The 16,214-nt window shown below is 43.1% G+C and overlaps 1 protein-coding gene across 1 annotated transcript; it reads left to right on the plus strand.

The window, feature by feature from the left end:
• Window positions 1–13,761, plus strand: LOC139477836 (arylsulfatase B-like). Its single transcript, XM_071260254.1, has 14 exons — window positions 1–97; window positions 1,374–1,485; window positions 2,042–2,093; window positions 4,166–4,269; window positions 4,872–4,978; window positions 5,412–5,476; window positions 8,087–8,188; window positions 8,742–8,805; window positions 9,754–9,851; window positions 10,618–10,754; window positions 11,194–11,252; window positions 11,543–11,666; window positions 13,215–13,357; window positions 13,530–13,761. The coding sequence occupies exons 1-14, from the start codon at window positions 1–3 to the stop codon at window positions 13,700–13,702; spliced, it is 1,437 nt and encodes a 478-aa protein (XP_071116355.1). The 3' UTR covers window positions 13,703–13,761.
• Window positions 13,762–16,214: the final 2,453 nt, after the last annotated feature.

Consider the following 16,214-nt stretch of genomic DNA (forward strand, 5'->3'; position numbering starts at 1 on the left):
ATGGAGGAGGCGAACATCCTTGTGTTCCTCTTGGTTCTTGTGTCCTGTGCCGCAACACAACGCCCCAACATTGTCTTTATAGTTGCAGATGATTTAGGTGAGTGAGTGAGTGAGCTAGTTTAACGCATCAATCCTTGTCATATTTCATATTTAGGGTTAGTGAGTGAGTTAGTAAGTCAACCTTTTAAGTCGCATCGGCGATATCTCAGCCATACATTGACTCAAGAATACAAAATATGGTTTGCAAATACAACATAAGTTTAAATGATTTTATCTTTTGTTTAAGATAATTTTATCCAGAAACACATGGTTTCCGATATTCCTGTTTCTATTTTGTTTGTAAAGGGCGTGTGGATGTCTTGTCTTATTGATATGCTTATCATTAAGAGATTGATGTCATTGAAAATATAATCTGAACAATGAATAAATTAAAGAGTTGAATATTTATTTCAGTATGTTGACTGCTTTGTGTTGTTTTGGCGTCCAATGGATTGCATAGTCTTGGATATCCTGCATTGCTCTGTCTTAATATTTACTTTATTTACGAATTGGAAAACAAGTTTGTTTGTTTGTTGTTTAACGCCGCACTCGGCAATATTCCAGCTATATGACGGCGGTCTGCAAATAATCGAATCTGGACCAGACAATCCAGTGATTGTAATATGAGCATCGATCAACGCATTTGGGATCGATTACATGTATCAACCAAGTCAGCGAGACTGAGCACCCGATCCCGTTAGTCGCCTTTTACAACAAGCATAGTCGCCTTTTATGGCAAGTATGGGTTGCTGAAGACCTATTCTACCCCGGAATCTTCACGGGTAATTTTGCTACTAACTAACCCAAGTGGAGGTTTGTACAGATTGGAGAGTGTCTAGTGTAAGTATAATGGCTTCAATGGCGCCATTCCAGTTTTATGCCTGAATGAGGTTTTTTTCTCGGCAATGTGCAGATATACTGATACAGTTTAGTCACAGTGTAGGGAAGGTGCTTCTAAAGTGTGTCAAAAAGAACAATAGGAGATTTACCCAGAGGGCGTGAGCTTGCCACCCTGAAAGCAGGGATTCGATTCCCCACATGGGTACATTGTGGGAAGTCCATTTCTGGATTCCTCCGTCGGGATGTTGAGGGCATATTGAAAAGAGTAGCGTAAAACACATTTACTCACCATAGTATACAAACGATAAGGGTTTAAACTTAATAATAGGGGCAAACCAGCAGTTTAAATTATGTGTAGGGATCATGGAAAATCAATTACACCTGGTGTTCTCGAGACACTCATATCAGGTTTAAACGATGCGGTTTTAAAATGTCATATCTCAGTGTCAATACATACATGTATCTAAATGAATCGCAACTTTAATTGCAAAAAGGATGGAACGATGTTGGTTTCCGCAACCCGAACATGAAGACTCCAAACATCGACAAACTGGCTACAGAAGGGATCATCTTCGAGAGCGCCTATGTCCAGCCTTTCTGTAGCCCGTAAATACAATTTGTTTACCAACAATACCCACCACTGTAAACAGTCAAATCCATTCTGCTTCTCTGTACATATCACCATAATGTCACTAGTTGTTATTCGTATTTCAAGGGGGCACGGGTGGCCCAGTCGTCTAAAGCGCCACGATTCGCTGTGCAGAGTTGCGTCCCTTGGGCACGCCAGAAACCTATGATTGTGGGTTCGAATCCCGGTTCGCCCCGATTATGTTTCTAGGTTTGTCAGCACCATACCCGTGCTCGTGGGTTTCACCGAAGTGGTAAACGTCTGAGACCTGCATCACTCCGGGCTTTCCTCCCACATTAAGCTGACACGCCGTGATATAACTAGAAAACTGTTCAAAACGGCGTTAAACCAAACTCATATTTTCATATTTAGTTAATGATCTGCATAGGCTTTACAAGTATCATAATATGCTTATTCAAAGAAGAAATAAAACTGACTGTGGCTAGATCATGTTCCCCAAAGCTTGACAGATGATATCCATATTTGATATTTATTAAGCGTTATTTCCGTCTTCTTTCATCTATTGTGTTGTAGGTCTCGCACTGCCTTCATGAGCGGAATGTTTCCTTTCAAAGTCGGCATGCAAGTAAGTAGCTACCTTTATGGGTGGAATGTTTCCTTTCAAAGTCGGCATGCAAGTAAGTAGCTACCTTTATGGGTGGAATGTTTCCTTTCAAAGTCGGCATGCAAGTAAGTAGCTACCTTTATGGGTGGAATGTTTCCTTTCAAAGTCGGCATGCAAGTAAGTAGCTACCTTTATGGGTGGAATGTTTCCTTTCAAAGTCGGCATGCAAGTAAGCAGCTACCTTTATGGGTGGAATGTTTCCTTTCAAAGTCGGCATGCAAGTAAGTAGCTACCTTTATGGGTGGAATGTTTCCTTTCAAAGTCGGCATGCAAGTAAGTAGCTGCCTTTATGATAAACCATTTAGATGTTGGTACATGATATAAAACCAATAAAAATCCTTTTAAGTCATGTGTGCAATCGTGTGTCCTAAGAAGTTGTTAGTTATTTAATTGTAACGCCACTCTCGGCAATATTCGAGCTCTATGACTTCGGTCTGTGTATAGTCGCGTCTGGACCATACGAACAGTGATACTGTGAGGAACGATGACACGCAATCAACCAAGTAACCGAGCCAGACCCCAGTTGCTGGGAAACAAATTCTTACCAGATATCTTCACGGCGTTCTAATGACACAGAGTCATATCTGAGACACGTACCAAATGTCTTCAGCAACCAATGCTTGCCGTTAGAGGCGACTAACGATTTCGGGTGGTCAGACTCGCTGACTTAGTTGATGCATGTCATCGTATCAAATTGCATGGAACGATGCCCATGATGTCAATCAGTGGATTGTTTGGTCCAGACTCCATTATTTACAGACCGCCGTCATATAGATAGAATATTGCTGAGTGTTGCGTTAAACAACAATCAAACAAGACAAATGTCATTATATTTTACACAAATGTGCTGAGTGGTAGCCAAGTACAGTTGTTTTTAAATATACCGGTCATGTTAAAAATCGGACTCGTGAACAAATTGGTGTGTTAGTGGTGTGAATCAGGTGATGTAGTTCTTTCGTTCTCAAGGGACGATTCGGTGTCTCGGAGTGGTCTTTTGTTTAAATAATTGACCTCCGATGTTAAGGGTAAACTATTTCGTTTTAAGCCTATCCTATTGCATTGTGTAAATTCTGTTGGTCTAATGTAAACATTTAATTGAAGAAGCGAGAAAGATGGGTAAAGTCCGCAATGAAAGATTGTGTACATTTTGTATTTTTCCGAATATTGCTCTTGAATGGAAAGCCCGTTTTGCGATGACCTACGTAACGACCTTCTTCCAAAGTATCATGTTGTAGCTGCCAATAGTGTAAACAAAGTTGAAGCAATTAATGTTACAGTTAATATGTTATCAACCTCTTGGCCAAAATGATGTTTCTAGCCCTGAATATAACCGTGTCAACTCTTTCGTCAATATAGGATATATTGTATGGTCCGCCATTTGAAGATACTGTCACATGCACTGAATAATTGGCTCGTGCCCCCTTAACGGATATAAACACTATCTCATTCATTCTCACGGGATGATAGATACTACTTTTCAACCCAAATAATGTTGTAGAATATCATTGTCTTTTATGGATTTAGTATATGAGTGGGGTTCCACGCCGCTTTTGAACAGTATTCCAGTTATACACGAGTGGGGGCACGGGTGGCCCAGTCGTCTAAGGCGCCGCGATTCGCTGTGCAGAGTTACGTCCCTTGGGCACGCCAGAAACCTATGATTGTCGGTTCAAATCTCGGTTCGCCCCGATTATGTTTCTAGGTTTGTCAGCACCATACCCGTGCTCGTGGGTTTCAGCGAAGTGGTAAACGTCTGAGACCTGCATCACTTGGGGCTTTCCTCCCACATTAAGCTGACACGCCGCGATATAACTGGAATATTGTTAAAAGCGGCGTTAAACCCAACTCACTCACTATACATGAGTGTATCATAATGATGTGGAAGCAAATCCCGAAGTGATGCAAGTCTCGGATGTTGACCACTGCGTACCAGAAACCTATAATACCGGTGCCTTAGGCGACTGGGCCATCTGGGCCTCCATTTACGGATATTTCCAATAGTACTAAAAGAACATATGAATTTCAATTTCTAGCACCTAAATATTGCCGCCAACAGCTCTGCATGTGTGCCTCTCAACTACACCTTACTGCCACAGGAACTGAAGAAACTCGGCTATGCTACCCACATGGTTGGCAAGTACGTCCAGAGAAGCCTCAGCACCTTGAACACGACACAGCCTGCTCAGTGTTCAGGACGACCCGTGAAGATCCGGGGTAGAATAGGTCTTCAGCAACCCATGCTTGCCGTAAAAGGCGACCGTGCTTGTCGTAATGGGGGACTAACGTTAGGCTTGCTGACTTGGTCGATGCATGTCATTGTATCCCAATTGCGTAGATCGATGCTCATGAAAATCTCTGGATTGTCTGGTCCAGACTGGGGTGGTCGGGTAGACTAGGCGTTAAAGCGTCCGCTCGTCACGCCGAAGACCCGGGTTCGATTCCCGACATGGGTACAATATGTGAAGCCTATTTCTGGTGTCCCCAGCCGTGAATATTGCTTGAATATTGCCAAAGGTGGCGTATAACCATACTCATCCACTCACTCTGGTCCAGACGCCATGATTTACAGATCGCCGTACGCGTCTGAAATATTGCTGAGGGCGGCGTTAAACAACAAATAAACAAACAAACAAACAAAGATAAGTCAATAAATAAACCAACACTGATCACGGATGTTACGCGCTTCACCACACAGGGCAACACGTTCCAAACTTTTAAGCACTGTATGTCCTGTTCCAGATGGCATCTTGGTTTTTGCAAGTGGGAGTGCACACCAACGTACAGAGGGTTTGACACGTTCTTTGGCTACTACAACGCACAGGAGGACTACTACAACCACAGCTTAGGCAAGTTTATAACTACGTGCACTACAAAACCCATGTTATAATAGATTCCCCCCCAAAAAACGAAAACAAAACAAAACAAACAAACCCAAAAAAACCGAAACCTCTGCTTGTCCTAAGAGCGACATAATTGATCAAGTTTTGGCTCGATGACTTGGATGAAACCGAACCAGCCAACGCCGACAGCGTGGATTCCTGCTCATAATATCAATCACTGAATTGGCTGTTCGCGACTCGATTATTATTTTCAGGACATCGTCATAAAGCTTGAATATTGCTAACTGGTCGTTACACAGGAAAGATATAAAACGTAAACTATTAGGTTGATGATGAGATAATCATATTTATTTATCATAGGGCTCGATGTGCTGATTAAACATTTGAAAAAAAATATTTTCAGATCTATGATTTGTTATGTTCATTTGTTTGTTTACAGGGGGATATTTAGACTACAGAGACAACAAACTTCCTGCTTGGGACTACAAAGGAGAATATTCAGCTGTAACATATTTTTAATTTGTTGCAAACAATCCCATTACAAGACATAACCGTTTAATGTTAAGAAATGCCTAGCCCTGTACAATGCTCTTCAGTTACAGAAAATACCAAATAGCCTACAAAAACCTGGCTTATCCATGACTGAAAGGGTGGTCGGGTAGCCTAGTAGTTAAAGCGTTTGCTCGTCACGCCGATGACCCGGGTTCGATTCCCGACATGGGTACAATGTGTGAAGCCCATTTCTGGTGTCCCCCGCCGTGATATTGCTGGAATATTGCTAAAAGCAGCGTAAAACCATACTCACTCACTCATAACTGACAAACTGAAACACCAAACAAAGAATCGCGCAAGGGGGGTAACTCTTTACACCATCGACTCGAGTTCTATTATCAATCTACAAACACCAACACAAGTTTTGTCTTTAAATACAGATTGATTTATTTCAATTATTTCTACAGAAGGAACATTAATACCTCCCGGGTCTATCACCCGTGAATACATTGACCGCAATACCGCGCAGGAGTGACGCATGCCAATTTAACATAAGCTAATGCAATCAGGTCGTCCATATCTCATGGAAGGTCAAATCAACCCAACTCCGTGCATGAACTGCCATTACAGCAATGTGTAGGGCACACAGTCACAAGTCTGTGGGCATTCGTGACCAACTCGTGTCATTCCGGGACAAGCCGAATAGCGACTCGTGCCCCTCTCGTAGCCATTTTTGTGACCGGGTTCCGTCTTAGCGCAAACGGGCATACCTAAAACAATTGTCAACTCGTTGTGTAATGGTTCACATATATTTCCCCATATATTATATATATTTCAGATGAAATTTAAATCACATCGTGACATGCGGAATTATACAGCATGATTAAACCCATTTAACTGTGTCTTGGGTATATTTAAAATCAAAAATCATTTCTGAGGGATTCGTTGACGAAGAACTTGAAATCATACGCGCATTCTGATTGGTTTGTCGTATTTTTGGACATAACATTCGTCGATAGGGGAACGAGTCTTCTTGCAGGTTACGGAAAGGGGAGAGTGGTGACGAATGGTCTGTGGGACGTTGCACACATTTTCAATCGCTGAATTGAGCTTTCCTGTCAAGCTGACACGCTGTAACAAAACTGAAATACGTTTCAAAATGGCATTAAACACAATTCTACCGTGAATTTGGAATTTACTCGATTCTGATTGGTCAATCAGAGGCTATTAAATCACAATAAACCCCCTCTGATGGAAACAGCTGGTTTGACGACCGCACTCCACGCAAATCACAAATAATTCCCTGAATGCGCACATATCTCTTGCTTCTTTAACCGCAATATATATACTATGCTCGCACCGTGGGAAGTCTAGGTTAGGATAAATCCCAGTAACATGTGCCTGTTCTAAGAGGCCACTTAAAGGGTCGGATGCTCAGACTTAACTCATCCTCCCTTACAAACAGAACGTATTTTAGGAGAACTAGGTTCGTCGTACAATTTTTTCCCACTAAGGATCACCTGTGGGGAATCCGGGTAAGAATGGTCCCCAGTAACCTGTGCTGGACGTAAATATATTTTGTATTTTGTATTTTGTGGTGTAAGGCCATCAGCAATATTCCAGCCATATAACGACGGTCTGTGAAAAAGCAACCAGACAATCCAGTGATTGACATCATGAGCATCGATCTGCGAGATTTGGTTACGATGACATGATATCACCCAAGTCAGAGAGCCCCCCGTTAGTCGCTTATACAACAAGCATGGGTTACTGAAGACCAATTCGAACACGGACGCGACTTAGTGGATCGGGTAGGACTTGGTTGGTTGCATCTTATCGTGGCCCGGCGGCGTGATCATGGCTCATAATAGCAATAACTGGATAACTCGAGTGACTGATAGTGTACTGTACACGAATCTCCTGGACGTAAGTTTATTTTGTATTTTGTAGTTTGACGCTGAAATCAGCAATATTCCAGCTTTATAACGGCTCTTTAAATAATCGAGTATGACCAGACAATCCAGTGATTGACATCATGAGCATTAATCTACGCATTTGGGATACGATGACATGACATCAACCAAGTCAGCAAGCCTCCCGTTAGTCGTCTTTTACAAGCGTGGGTTGTAGAAGACCAGTTCTAACCCGGATGTCTAACCCGGGGTTGGTTGGTTGGTTTGTTGTTTAACGCTGCACTTAGCAATATTCCAGCTATATGACGGCGGTCTGTAAATAATCGAGTCTGGACCAGACATTCGAGTGATTGATATCATGAGCATCGATCCACGCAATTGGGATCGATGACATGTATCAACCAAGTCAGCGAGCTTGACCACCCGATCACGTTAGTCACCTTTTAGGACAAACATAGTCTCCTTTTACGGCAAGCGGGGTTGCTGAAGACCTATTCTACCCCGGAATCTTCACGGGTCTATCTCCACGGGGTCTGGTCGTAAGATGCGACTTAGTGGATCGGGTGGTGACATGGTTTGTTGCGTTTCATCGTACCCCGGCGGCGTGACCGTGGCTCATGATAACAATCACTTGATAAATCGAGTGACTGATAGTGTAATCTACTATTACAAGAAACAGATATCCGTCATTGCATGCCTGTGTTTTCAGTATACATTCGCACAGAAAGCTGTTGAGATCATCCACCAACACAACGTCTCCCAGCCTTTGTTTATGTACCTGCCCTATCAGAGCGTACACGATCCAATGGAGGTAGGGTCACCTTTGAATCTAAGGAACTGTGTGTGTTTGTTATAGAAAGAGACCGCCTCCGCCGTCTAGTGGTAGAGCGTCCGCCCGGAGAGCGGAAGGTCCGGGGTTCGATCCCCGACCGCGTCATACCAAAAGATGGTACTGTTGTTACCCTGTCTGGCACTCGGCATTAAGGGGCTAAAGCAAGGACTGGTCGGCTCGGAGTCAGTATACTGTGTCTGAGTGGGGTATTCATGTTAAACTGCGGCATGGCATCTCATTGAGCTAGCACTATAAATCGGCATCAGTCCGGACTGGTACAAGCAGCCGCACAATCACACACACGTACATGCACGTCGCTATATAAGTGCAATAATCTTGGACGTGACGTTAAACCCCATTTCACCTCACCTTCTTATAGAAAGAAACGAACATATTTTCATGTATGTAAGACAATTTCATTCAATGGTTCATTTCCGAAGGAAAGAAATGATTGCTATCTCCATCACTGAATATGACAGTTATTTGGATCATTAAGCACTTAGCCTCGTGACAACGTTCTCGTTCTATTTAGGTTCCCGTCGAGTACTTCAACATGTATCCTAGTGTGATGAACCAAGGTCGCAGGACATACTCAGGTATTTTTGTATTCTTTGAATTGTAGTTCCACATTCATACACCAGCATGACATCATGACGTAGGCAAACAGTTGCTGCAAGCTATATGTTCTACATTTCCATTTCTATGTCCTACATTTCGTTATTAGACTGTAATAGCGACCTTTCGGTATACAACCTTATACTGTTGTCAAGCAATACTGAATAATGAGTGAGTGTTATACTGTTATCAAGCAATACTGAATAATGAGTGAGTGAGTGAGTGAGTATGGTTTCACGCCATGGCAATATTCCAGCAATATCACGACAGGGGACACCAGACATGGGCTTCACACATTGTACCCATGGCGGGAATCGAACCCGAGTCTTCGGCGTGACGAGCGAACGCATTGGCCACTGTAGGCTACCAGACCGCCTTAACTGAATAATAAACTTGGTACAGAATAATATGTGGTAGGTGAAGGATCAACAGTAACAACAGTTATCAAATATGATGTGAACTAATAACAGGGGGCACGGATGGCCCAGTCATCTAAGGCGCCGCGATTCGCTGTGCAGAGTTGCGTCCCTTGGGGACGCCAGAAACCTATGATTGTGGGTTCGAACCACGGTTCGCCCCGATTATGTTTCTAGGTTTGTCAGCACCATACCCGTGCTCGTGGGTTTCAGCGAAGTAGTAAACGTCTGAGACCTGCATCACTTCGGTCTTTCCTCCCACATTAAACTGACACGCCGTGATATAACTGGAATACTGTTAAAAGCGGCGTTAAACCCAATTCACTCACTCACTCACTAATAACAACAGCGGGATAATATTGTAACAACATGATGGACAGAGAACACATATTGAGGAAGCCAATTAAACCAGCATGGCGTTCATTAAAAACATTACAATAATAATCTGTTATCAAATGTTATTTAGTACCTGAAGATGACATCATCGTTTGTAATGGTATGACCTCCCTCTAGGAATGGTGACGGCCCTTGACGATGCGGTTGGGAACGTGACAATGGCACTTAAAGAGAAGGGCCTGTTTGAAAACACACTCATTCTGTTTACGGCTGACGTAAGGAATGCCACCTTCCTTTGTGATTCGACCCGTGAGGATTCCGGGGTAGAACAGGTCTTCAGCAACCCATGCTTACCGTAAAAGGTGACTATGCTTGTCGTAAAAGGCGACTAACGGGAACGGGTGGTCAGGCTCGCTGATTTGGTTGATGCATGTCATCGATCCTAATTGGGTGGATCGATGCTCATGATATCGATCACTGGATTGTCTGGTCCAGACTCGATTATTTACAGACCGCCGTCATATAGCTGGAATATTGCTGAGTGCGGCGTTAAACAACAAACCAACTATCCTTTGTGATTCAACATTATAAATAAAGACAAAATAAATGGAAGAGAAAACCATTATAAATCTTAAGATAAGGACATAAACAGAGTTTTACGACGACGTAGGTTGGTCAGTCATTGATAATAATGAAGCCAATTTGAATATCTCAGGCACATTTTTCTCAGTAGCGAAGAGTGGGTTGGGAACAAAACTGACAAGGGAGTAACATATCTTATTCTTTCCCCTCCAAAATTACCAGTAAACACAACTGGGCACACATTGGACTCGGACTCATTGGTCAAACATGAATTACCCAGTCTCGTGGAATTTGGTAATAAAGATGACAGACGCAGGATTTGTAATGCAAGTGATGCGCCGATGCCCGACAAACATTTTTGTAGCCTAACAGGGGTCTTATATGTTATCGATTGGACAGAGGAATCTGATTTAGGAACACTGTTGCATGTTGTTATACCCCAATTATGTGTCACCCCAGAACGGCGGCCCTATAACAAGTTATGCCAACAACTGGCCTCTGAGAGGTGGCAAGCACACAATCTGGGAGGGGGGCACGAGGGGGACATCCTTCATGTATGGCATCGGCTTGAAAAAAACAAAGACAACTTATAATGGGTTTGTACATGTTTTATCTGATCATCATGAGTTCAAATGTTGGAAATTTGTCATTTGTTTTTAAGAGTGATTGAGTGAGTGAGTTGGGTTTAACGCCGCTTTTTACAGTATTCCAGTCATATAGCGGCGTGTCAGCTTAATGTGGGAGGAAAGCCCCAAGTGATGCAGGTCTCAGACGTTTACCACTTCGGTGAAACCCACGAGCACGGGTATGGTGCTGACAAACCTAGAAACATAATTCGGACGAACCGTGATTCGAACCCACAATCATAGGTTTCTGGCGTGCCCAAGGGACGCAACTCTGCACAGCGAATCTGTTTTGTAAGAAGTCTAACGGAGTGATTATGTTGATTTTAATGATTCCCTACTAGTTTTACCAGTTGACACTCAAAGATTTCTATGCCTAAACATATTAAAAAGAGCACCTGTGTAATTACAGAATGATGCATGCTGTAGACTGGAAGCCAACATTGGTGTCAGCAGGTGGAGGATCTCCTGGTAATAAAGATTGCCTGTTTGGAGAGTCTTACCCACCGATACATATCTAAAATTTCATTGACACCGAATAAGTATTAATACCAAATAATGCTCTTTGTGTTGGTTAAATATGTAACGAGAAAAAGTTAAAATATTCAAATCCGTCTTACCAATTGTAATATGACGTCTTATCTAGGTCAGGACGTCATTAAACAACTGAAATATTTTCATGACGATATCAAATGCCATAATACGGTTTCAGAATCAATGTCGAATAGTGAGACAACACATTACAACATTTTGTTTTCCAGAAATGTCAATTGACGGTATGAGTCACTGGGAATCCATCAGGAAAGGGCTTCCTTCGTCAAGGACCGAGTTTATCTACAATCTCGACAATACTGAACCAGCAATTGAGGGACATGCTGGAATCAGGTAACTGAGTTTGATGTTAGGTTACAGAAATAATATTTTCACGACCTGCCATATTTTGAATATACATATACTCTTAAAAAAAAGAAACGCAATACGAATATTTTTCGCCATAAAAGCAAACTTAGGGGACCAAGAGGTGCAAAATAAAAAGGTTTAATGTGTTATAGTGTCAGTGACAAATTTCCCGGATCAAAATGATCACAACAAGGACGTGCAAACGATAAGTCGTAAAACACGTACGATTCGTAAAAACGCACCCAGTGCATAAACAAAAGGGCCATGGAGCTGCACGTACTGTACGTGCAACAGTATGAACGGTACTAAAGTGCAGGGTTTATTGATTGCCTGGCATCTGCGTCAATCTAACAGTGACAGTTGAACAACATGCCAAGATTGACTCAAGTGCAAAGAAACAACGTCATTGGCCGCTTGCAGGCAGGGGGATCCCGATCAGCTATAGCCAGGGTTTTCAATGTAGCGCTCAGCACCACCACAAGACTATGGATCGGTTTCATAAGCATGGGTCAACACGTGATCGGCCAAGGTCTGGAGGACCAAAAGTAACCACCCCGCCCAAGATCACTACATCAAACTACGCCACCTACGTGAAGGACGACCACAGCCACCTCAACCGCATCCCAAATACCCGGACTGCGCAGTATATCCGACCAGAGACCATATAATAGATGGTCTCTGATCCGACCAGACCGTACGAAACCGTTTAAGATACACCAACGAAATTCTCCCACCACACGTCCTCCCAATGGCAGCCAACGGCAACGGTGTATTCCAGCAGGTCAATGCTCGACCGCATACATCACGGATCACAAGAGCCTATCTACACAACAACAACGTTGTTGGATGGACGGCTACGCCGACGTCAACCACAACCCCAGACGTTGCAGTAGTTTGCTTTTGCGTTGCAGGCCGAGTGGGCTACCATTCCCTAGGATGTGATTTGCATACTCGTCTCTTCCATGGACAGGAGATGTCCGCTATCTATTCAAGCGGGGGACATACGCTTTATTGATGGTAGCTGACATTCACCTTGGACGTTTCCTATGTACCGAAAACTGAGATGACTACAATCACCACACCATTTTGGCTCATTGCCTTGTACGGTTCCTCGAATAAATGTATTTTCCTACCTCACACAAATCTGGCTTTGCGTTTCATTTTTTGAAGAGTATAGTTGTTCGCTCTGCAATCAATTGGGTAAGGATTGGGTCTATCGGGAGCCAAAAACTTTCACAAGAAACTATCCAATATTTCTGGATACTGACCATTATTTGGTTACAAATAGTTCTAAACAGTGGTGGGACTTGATAGGAAGTGGTTATGCATGGAACCGACTCTTGTCTATTTTTTTCGACAGAATATGTTTAAAGATAGTGCTTTAAGATATACAGTTGTTTTTGTCAGTGAAAGGACACACAACACTATATTTTTTCAGAACATCCAGCATGTTCAGTGAACAGGTTTTTGTCTTTTTGTACCCCCAAACCAGAATATTTTATGGCCGACCCCTCTGGCGTTGTTTTTTCACAGGGTTGGAGACTACAAGTTGATAATGGGCTACCCAGGTGGACCCGATGGCTGGCCCGAGCCTATGAACAGAACAGAGAGGGATATTTATGTGACCACCATATATGTTGAAGGAGATAGTCCAGTTCATCTGTACAATATACGTGGTGGGTGAAGTACTGTATCTGCATATAATAAACCATACATATTTCTCATAAGACTTGTCAAAATATAGTTCTCATGAAACTTTGCTTAATTGATGTAGCAAATTAAGCATTCGTATGCATCCCATCCTGCACTTTCCGTCATATTTATTGAGCATATACTTCTCCGTCTCAGAGGATCCAACTGAGCATAACGACCTGGCACAGAAGATGCCGGACATTGTTGACAAACTAAAAGCCCGGATGGATGACTACCGGAAGCAGATGGTCCCCGCTGATCACCCTCCACCTGATCCTGCTGCTAACCCAAAGAATTTCGTGAACGCATGGACACCCGGATGGTGCTGAGCTTACATCTGGTCTCATCAGTAATTTTCAGTCATCCATTCCTATAATTTCAACGACTATATTGCCGTTGTTTCTGTTTCTGAGGGGGGCACGGGTGGCCCAGTCGTCTAGGGCGCCACGATTCGCTGTACAGTGTTGGGTCCCTTGGGCACGCAAGAAACCTATGATTGTGGGTTCGAATCCCGGTTCGCCCCAATTATGTTTGGAGGTTTGTCAGCACCTTACTCGTGCTCGTACAGAATAATATGTGGCAGGTGAAGGATCAACAGTAACAACAGTTATCAAATATGATGTGAACTAATAACAGGGGGCACGGATGGCCCAGTTGTCTAAGGCGCCGCGATTCGCTGTGCAGAGTGGCGCCCTTGGGGACGCCAGAAACCTATGATTGTGGGTTCGAATCTCGGTTCGCCCCGATTATGTTTCTAGGTTTGTCAGCACCATATCCATGCGTCACTATTCCTCCAACATTAAGCTGACTCGACGTGGTGTAATTGAAGTAATGTTCAAAGCGTCTTTAACCCACCTCACTCACTCTAGTATGTAATACGTCTACAGAAAGATAATTCAGGAGAGGAACACTTTCAAATAAAAGTCAGTATCAGGCCTCCGCCAAAGACTAAATAAATAATGAAATAGAACGAAAATACATTGTATTTATTTCCAATTCATATTTGCCATCCAACTAAGAATTCATGTCCTCATAAGCATTAGATAAGTACACGGTTAAAGACTTGGCATCGTGAATACAAGAACCCAAGTTGCGGCTTAAATAATAAACGCAGTTAATGTTCAATCACTGTAAACCAAAATGCGTTTAAGTTTCCTTTTATATTTTAGTTATTTAAATAATAAACGCAGTTAACGTTCAATCACTGTAAACCAAAATGCGCTTTAATTTCCTTTTATATTTTAGTTATTTAGACTGGGCCACCCGGGTACCACATAGATATAAAGCTGTCAAGCGTATTACATTAATATCACAGTAGGTAAAAAAAATCCATTTCTCAAGAGCATATATTTCTTACATACAAAAAAGACATGGCATTTATCCCCAACTACATGAAGGTCACATTCTGTGAGTGAGTTTGGTTTTACGCCGCTTTTAGCAATATTCCAGCAATATCACGGCGGGGGACACCAGAAATGGGCTTCACACATTGTACCCATGTCGGGATTCGAACCCGGGTCTTCGGCGAGACGAGCGAACGCTTTAACCGCTAGGCTACCCAACCGCCCTCGCATTCTGTAGATATAGATTGTGTATGAGGTAAATTTAACAATGACCTGTTACGGTTTAGAATGTTGACTCGAAAGTTGTGGAGATATATACGAAATTTCCACACTGCACTCTACCGCCTCCGTGGTCTAGTGGTAGAGCGTCCGACCGGAGAGTGGAAGGTCTCGGGTTCGATCCCCGGGAGCCTCATACCAAAAGACATTAAAATATGGTACTTGTTGTTACCCTGTCTGGTGCTCGGCATTAAGGGGCTAAAACAAGGACTGGTCGGCTCGGAGTCAGAATGCTGTGTCTGAGTGGGGTATTCATGTTAAACTGCGGCATGGTATCTCAGTGGGCTAGCACTATAAATCGGACTGATGCCGATTTATAGTGCTAGCCCACTGAGATACCACTGAGATACTGAGATACCAAACTCACTCACAGCACCAGACAGGTGCTCGGCATTAAGGGGCTTCATGTTAAACTGCGGCATGGTATCTCAGTGGGCTAGCACTATAAATCGGACTGATGCCGATTTATAGTGCTAGCCCACTGAGATACCACTGAGATACTGAGATACCAAACTCACTCACAGCACCAGACAGGTGCTCGGCATTAAGGGGCTAAAACAAGGACTGGTCGGCTCGGAGTCAGAATGCTGTGTCTGAGTGGGGTATTCATGTTAAACTGCGGCATGGTATCTCAGTGGGCTAGCACTATAAATCGGCATCAGTCCGGACTAGTACAAACAGCCACATACACACACGTGCATGCACGTCGCTATATGAGTGCAATAATCTTGGACGCAACGTTAAACCCCATTTCACCTCACCTCACCACATTGCACTAACTGTGGTACCATGTTTGGAAACAGGTATCTCTTAAACGTCTTCTTAATGCAGACAAATGTTCTTATTACCAACATCTTGGAATAACCACATATACGCAAAACCGGTATTAAATAACATTTGTCTCACATACGATGTCCATATTGGCGTTTCCATTCTCATTTATTAAAGCAGGCAATAATTTTGTACGGGGTATCGTTGGTTGGTTGGTTTGTCTTTTAACGCCGCACTCCGCAATATTCAAGCTATATAACGGCGGTCTGTAAATAATCGCGTCTGGACCAGACAATCCAGTGATTCATATCATCAGCATCGATCCACGCAATTAGCATCGACGACATGCGTCAACCATGTCAACGAGCCTGACCACCCGATCCCGTATTCGCAAAAGCCTAATCCGGTACTTAATATAAGTATATTCTGTTGCCAATATTCATAAACA

The sequence above is a fragment of the Haliotis cracherodii genome, unplaced genomic scaffold, assembly GCF_022045235.1.
Source record: "Haliotis cracherodii isolate W230 unplaced genomic scaffold, xgHalCrac1.p SCAF_36, whole genome shotgun sequence".
Taxonomy (NCBI): Eukaryota; Metazoa; Mollusca; class Gastropoda; order Lepetellida; family Haliotidae; genus Haliotis; species Haliotis cracherodii.

What these genes read in the sequence shown, in the direction of transcription:
- LOC139477836 (XM_071260254.1), top strand. Translation starts at nt 1, where the DNA reads ATGGAGGAGGCGAACATCCTTGTGTTCCTCTTGGTTCTTGTGTCCTGT. An exon ending in TATAGTTGCAGATGATTTAG is followed by an intron (nt 98 to 1,373) that starts GTGAGTGAGTGA and finishes AATTGCAAAAAG; the next exon opens with GATGGAACGATGTTGGTTTC. An exon ending in ACAAAGACAACTTATAATGG is followed by an intron (nt 10,755 to 11,193) that starts GTTTGTACATGT and finishes GTGTAATTACAG; the next exon opens with AATGATGCATGCTGTAGACT.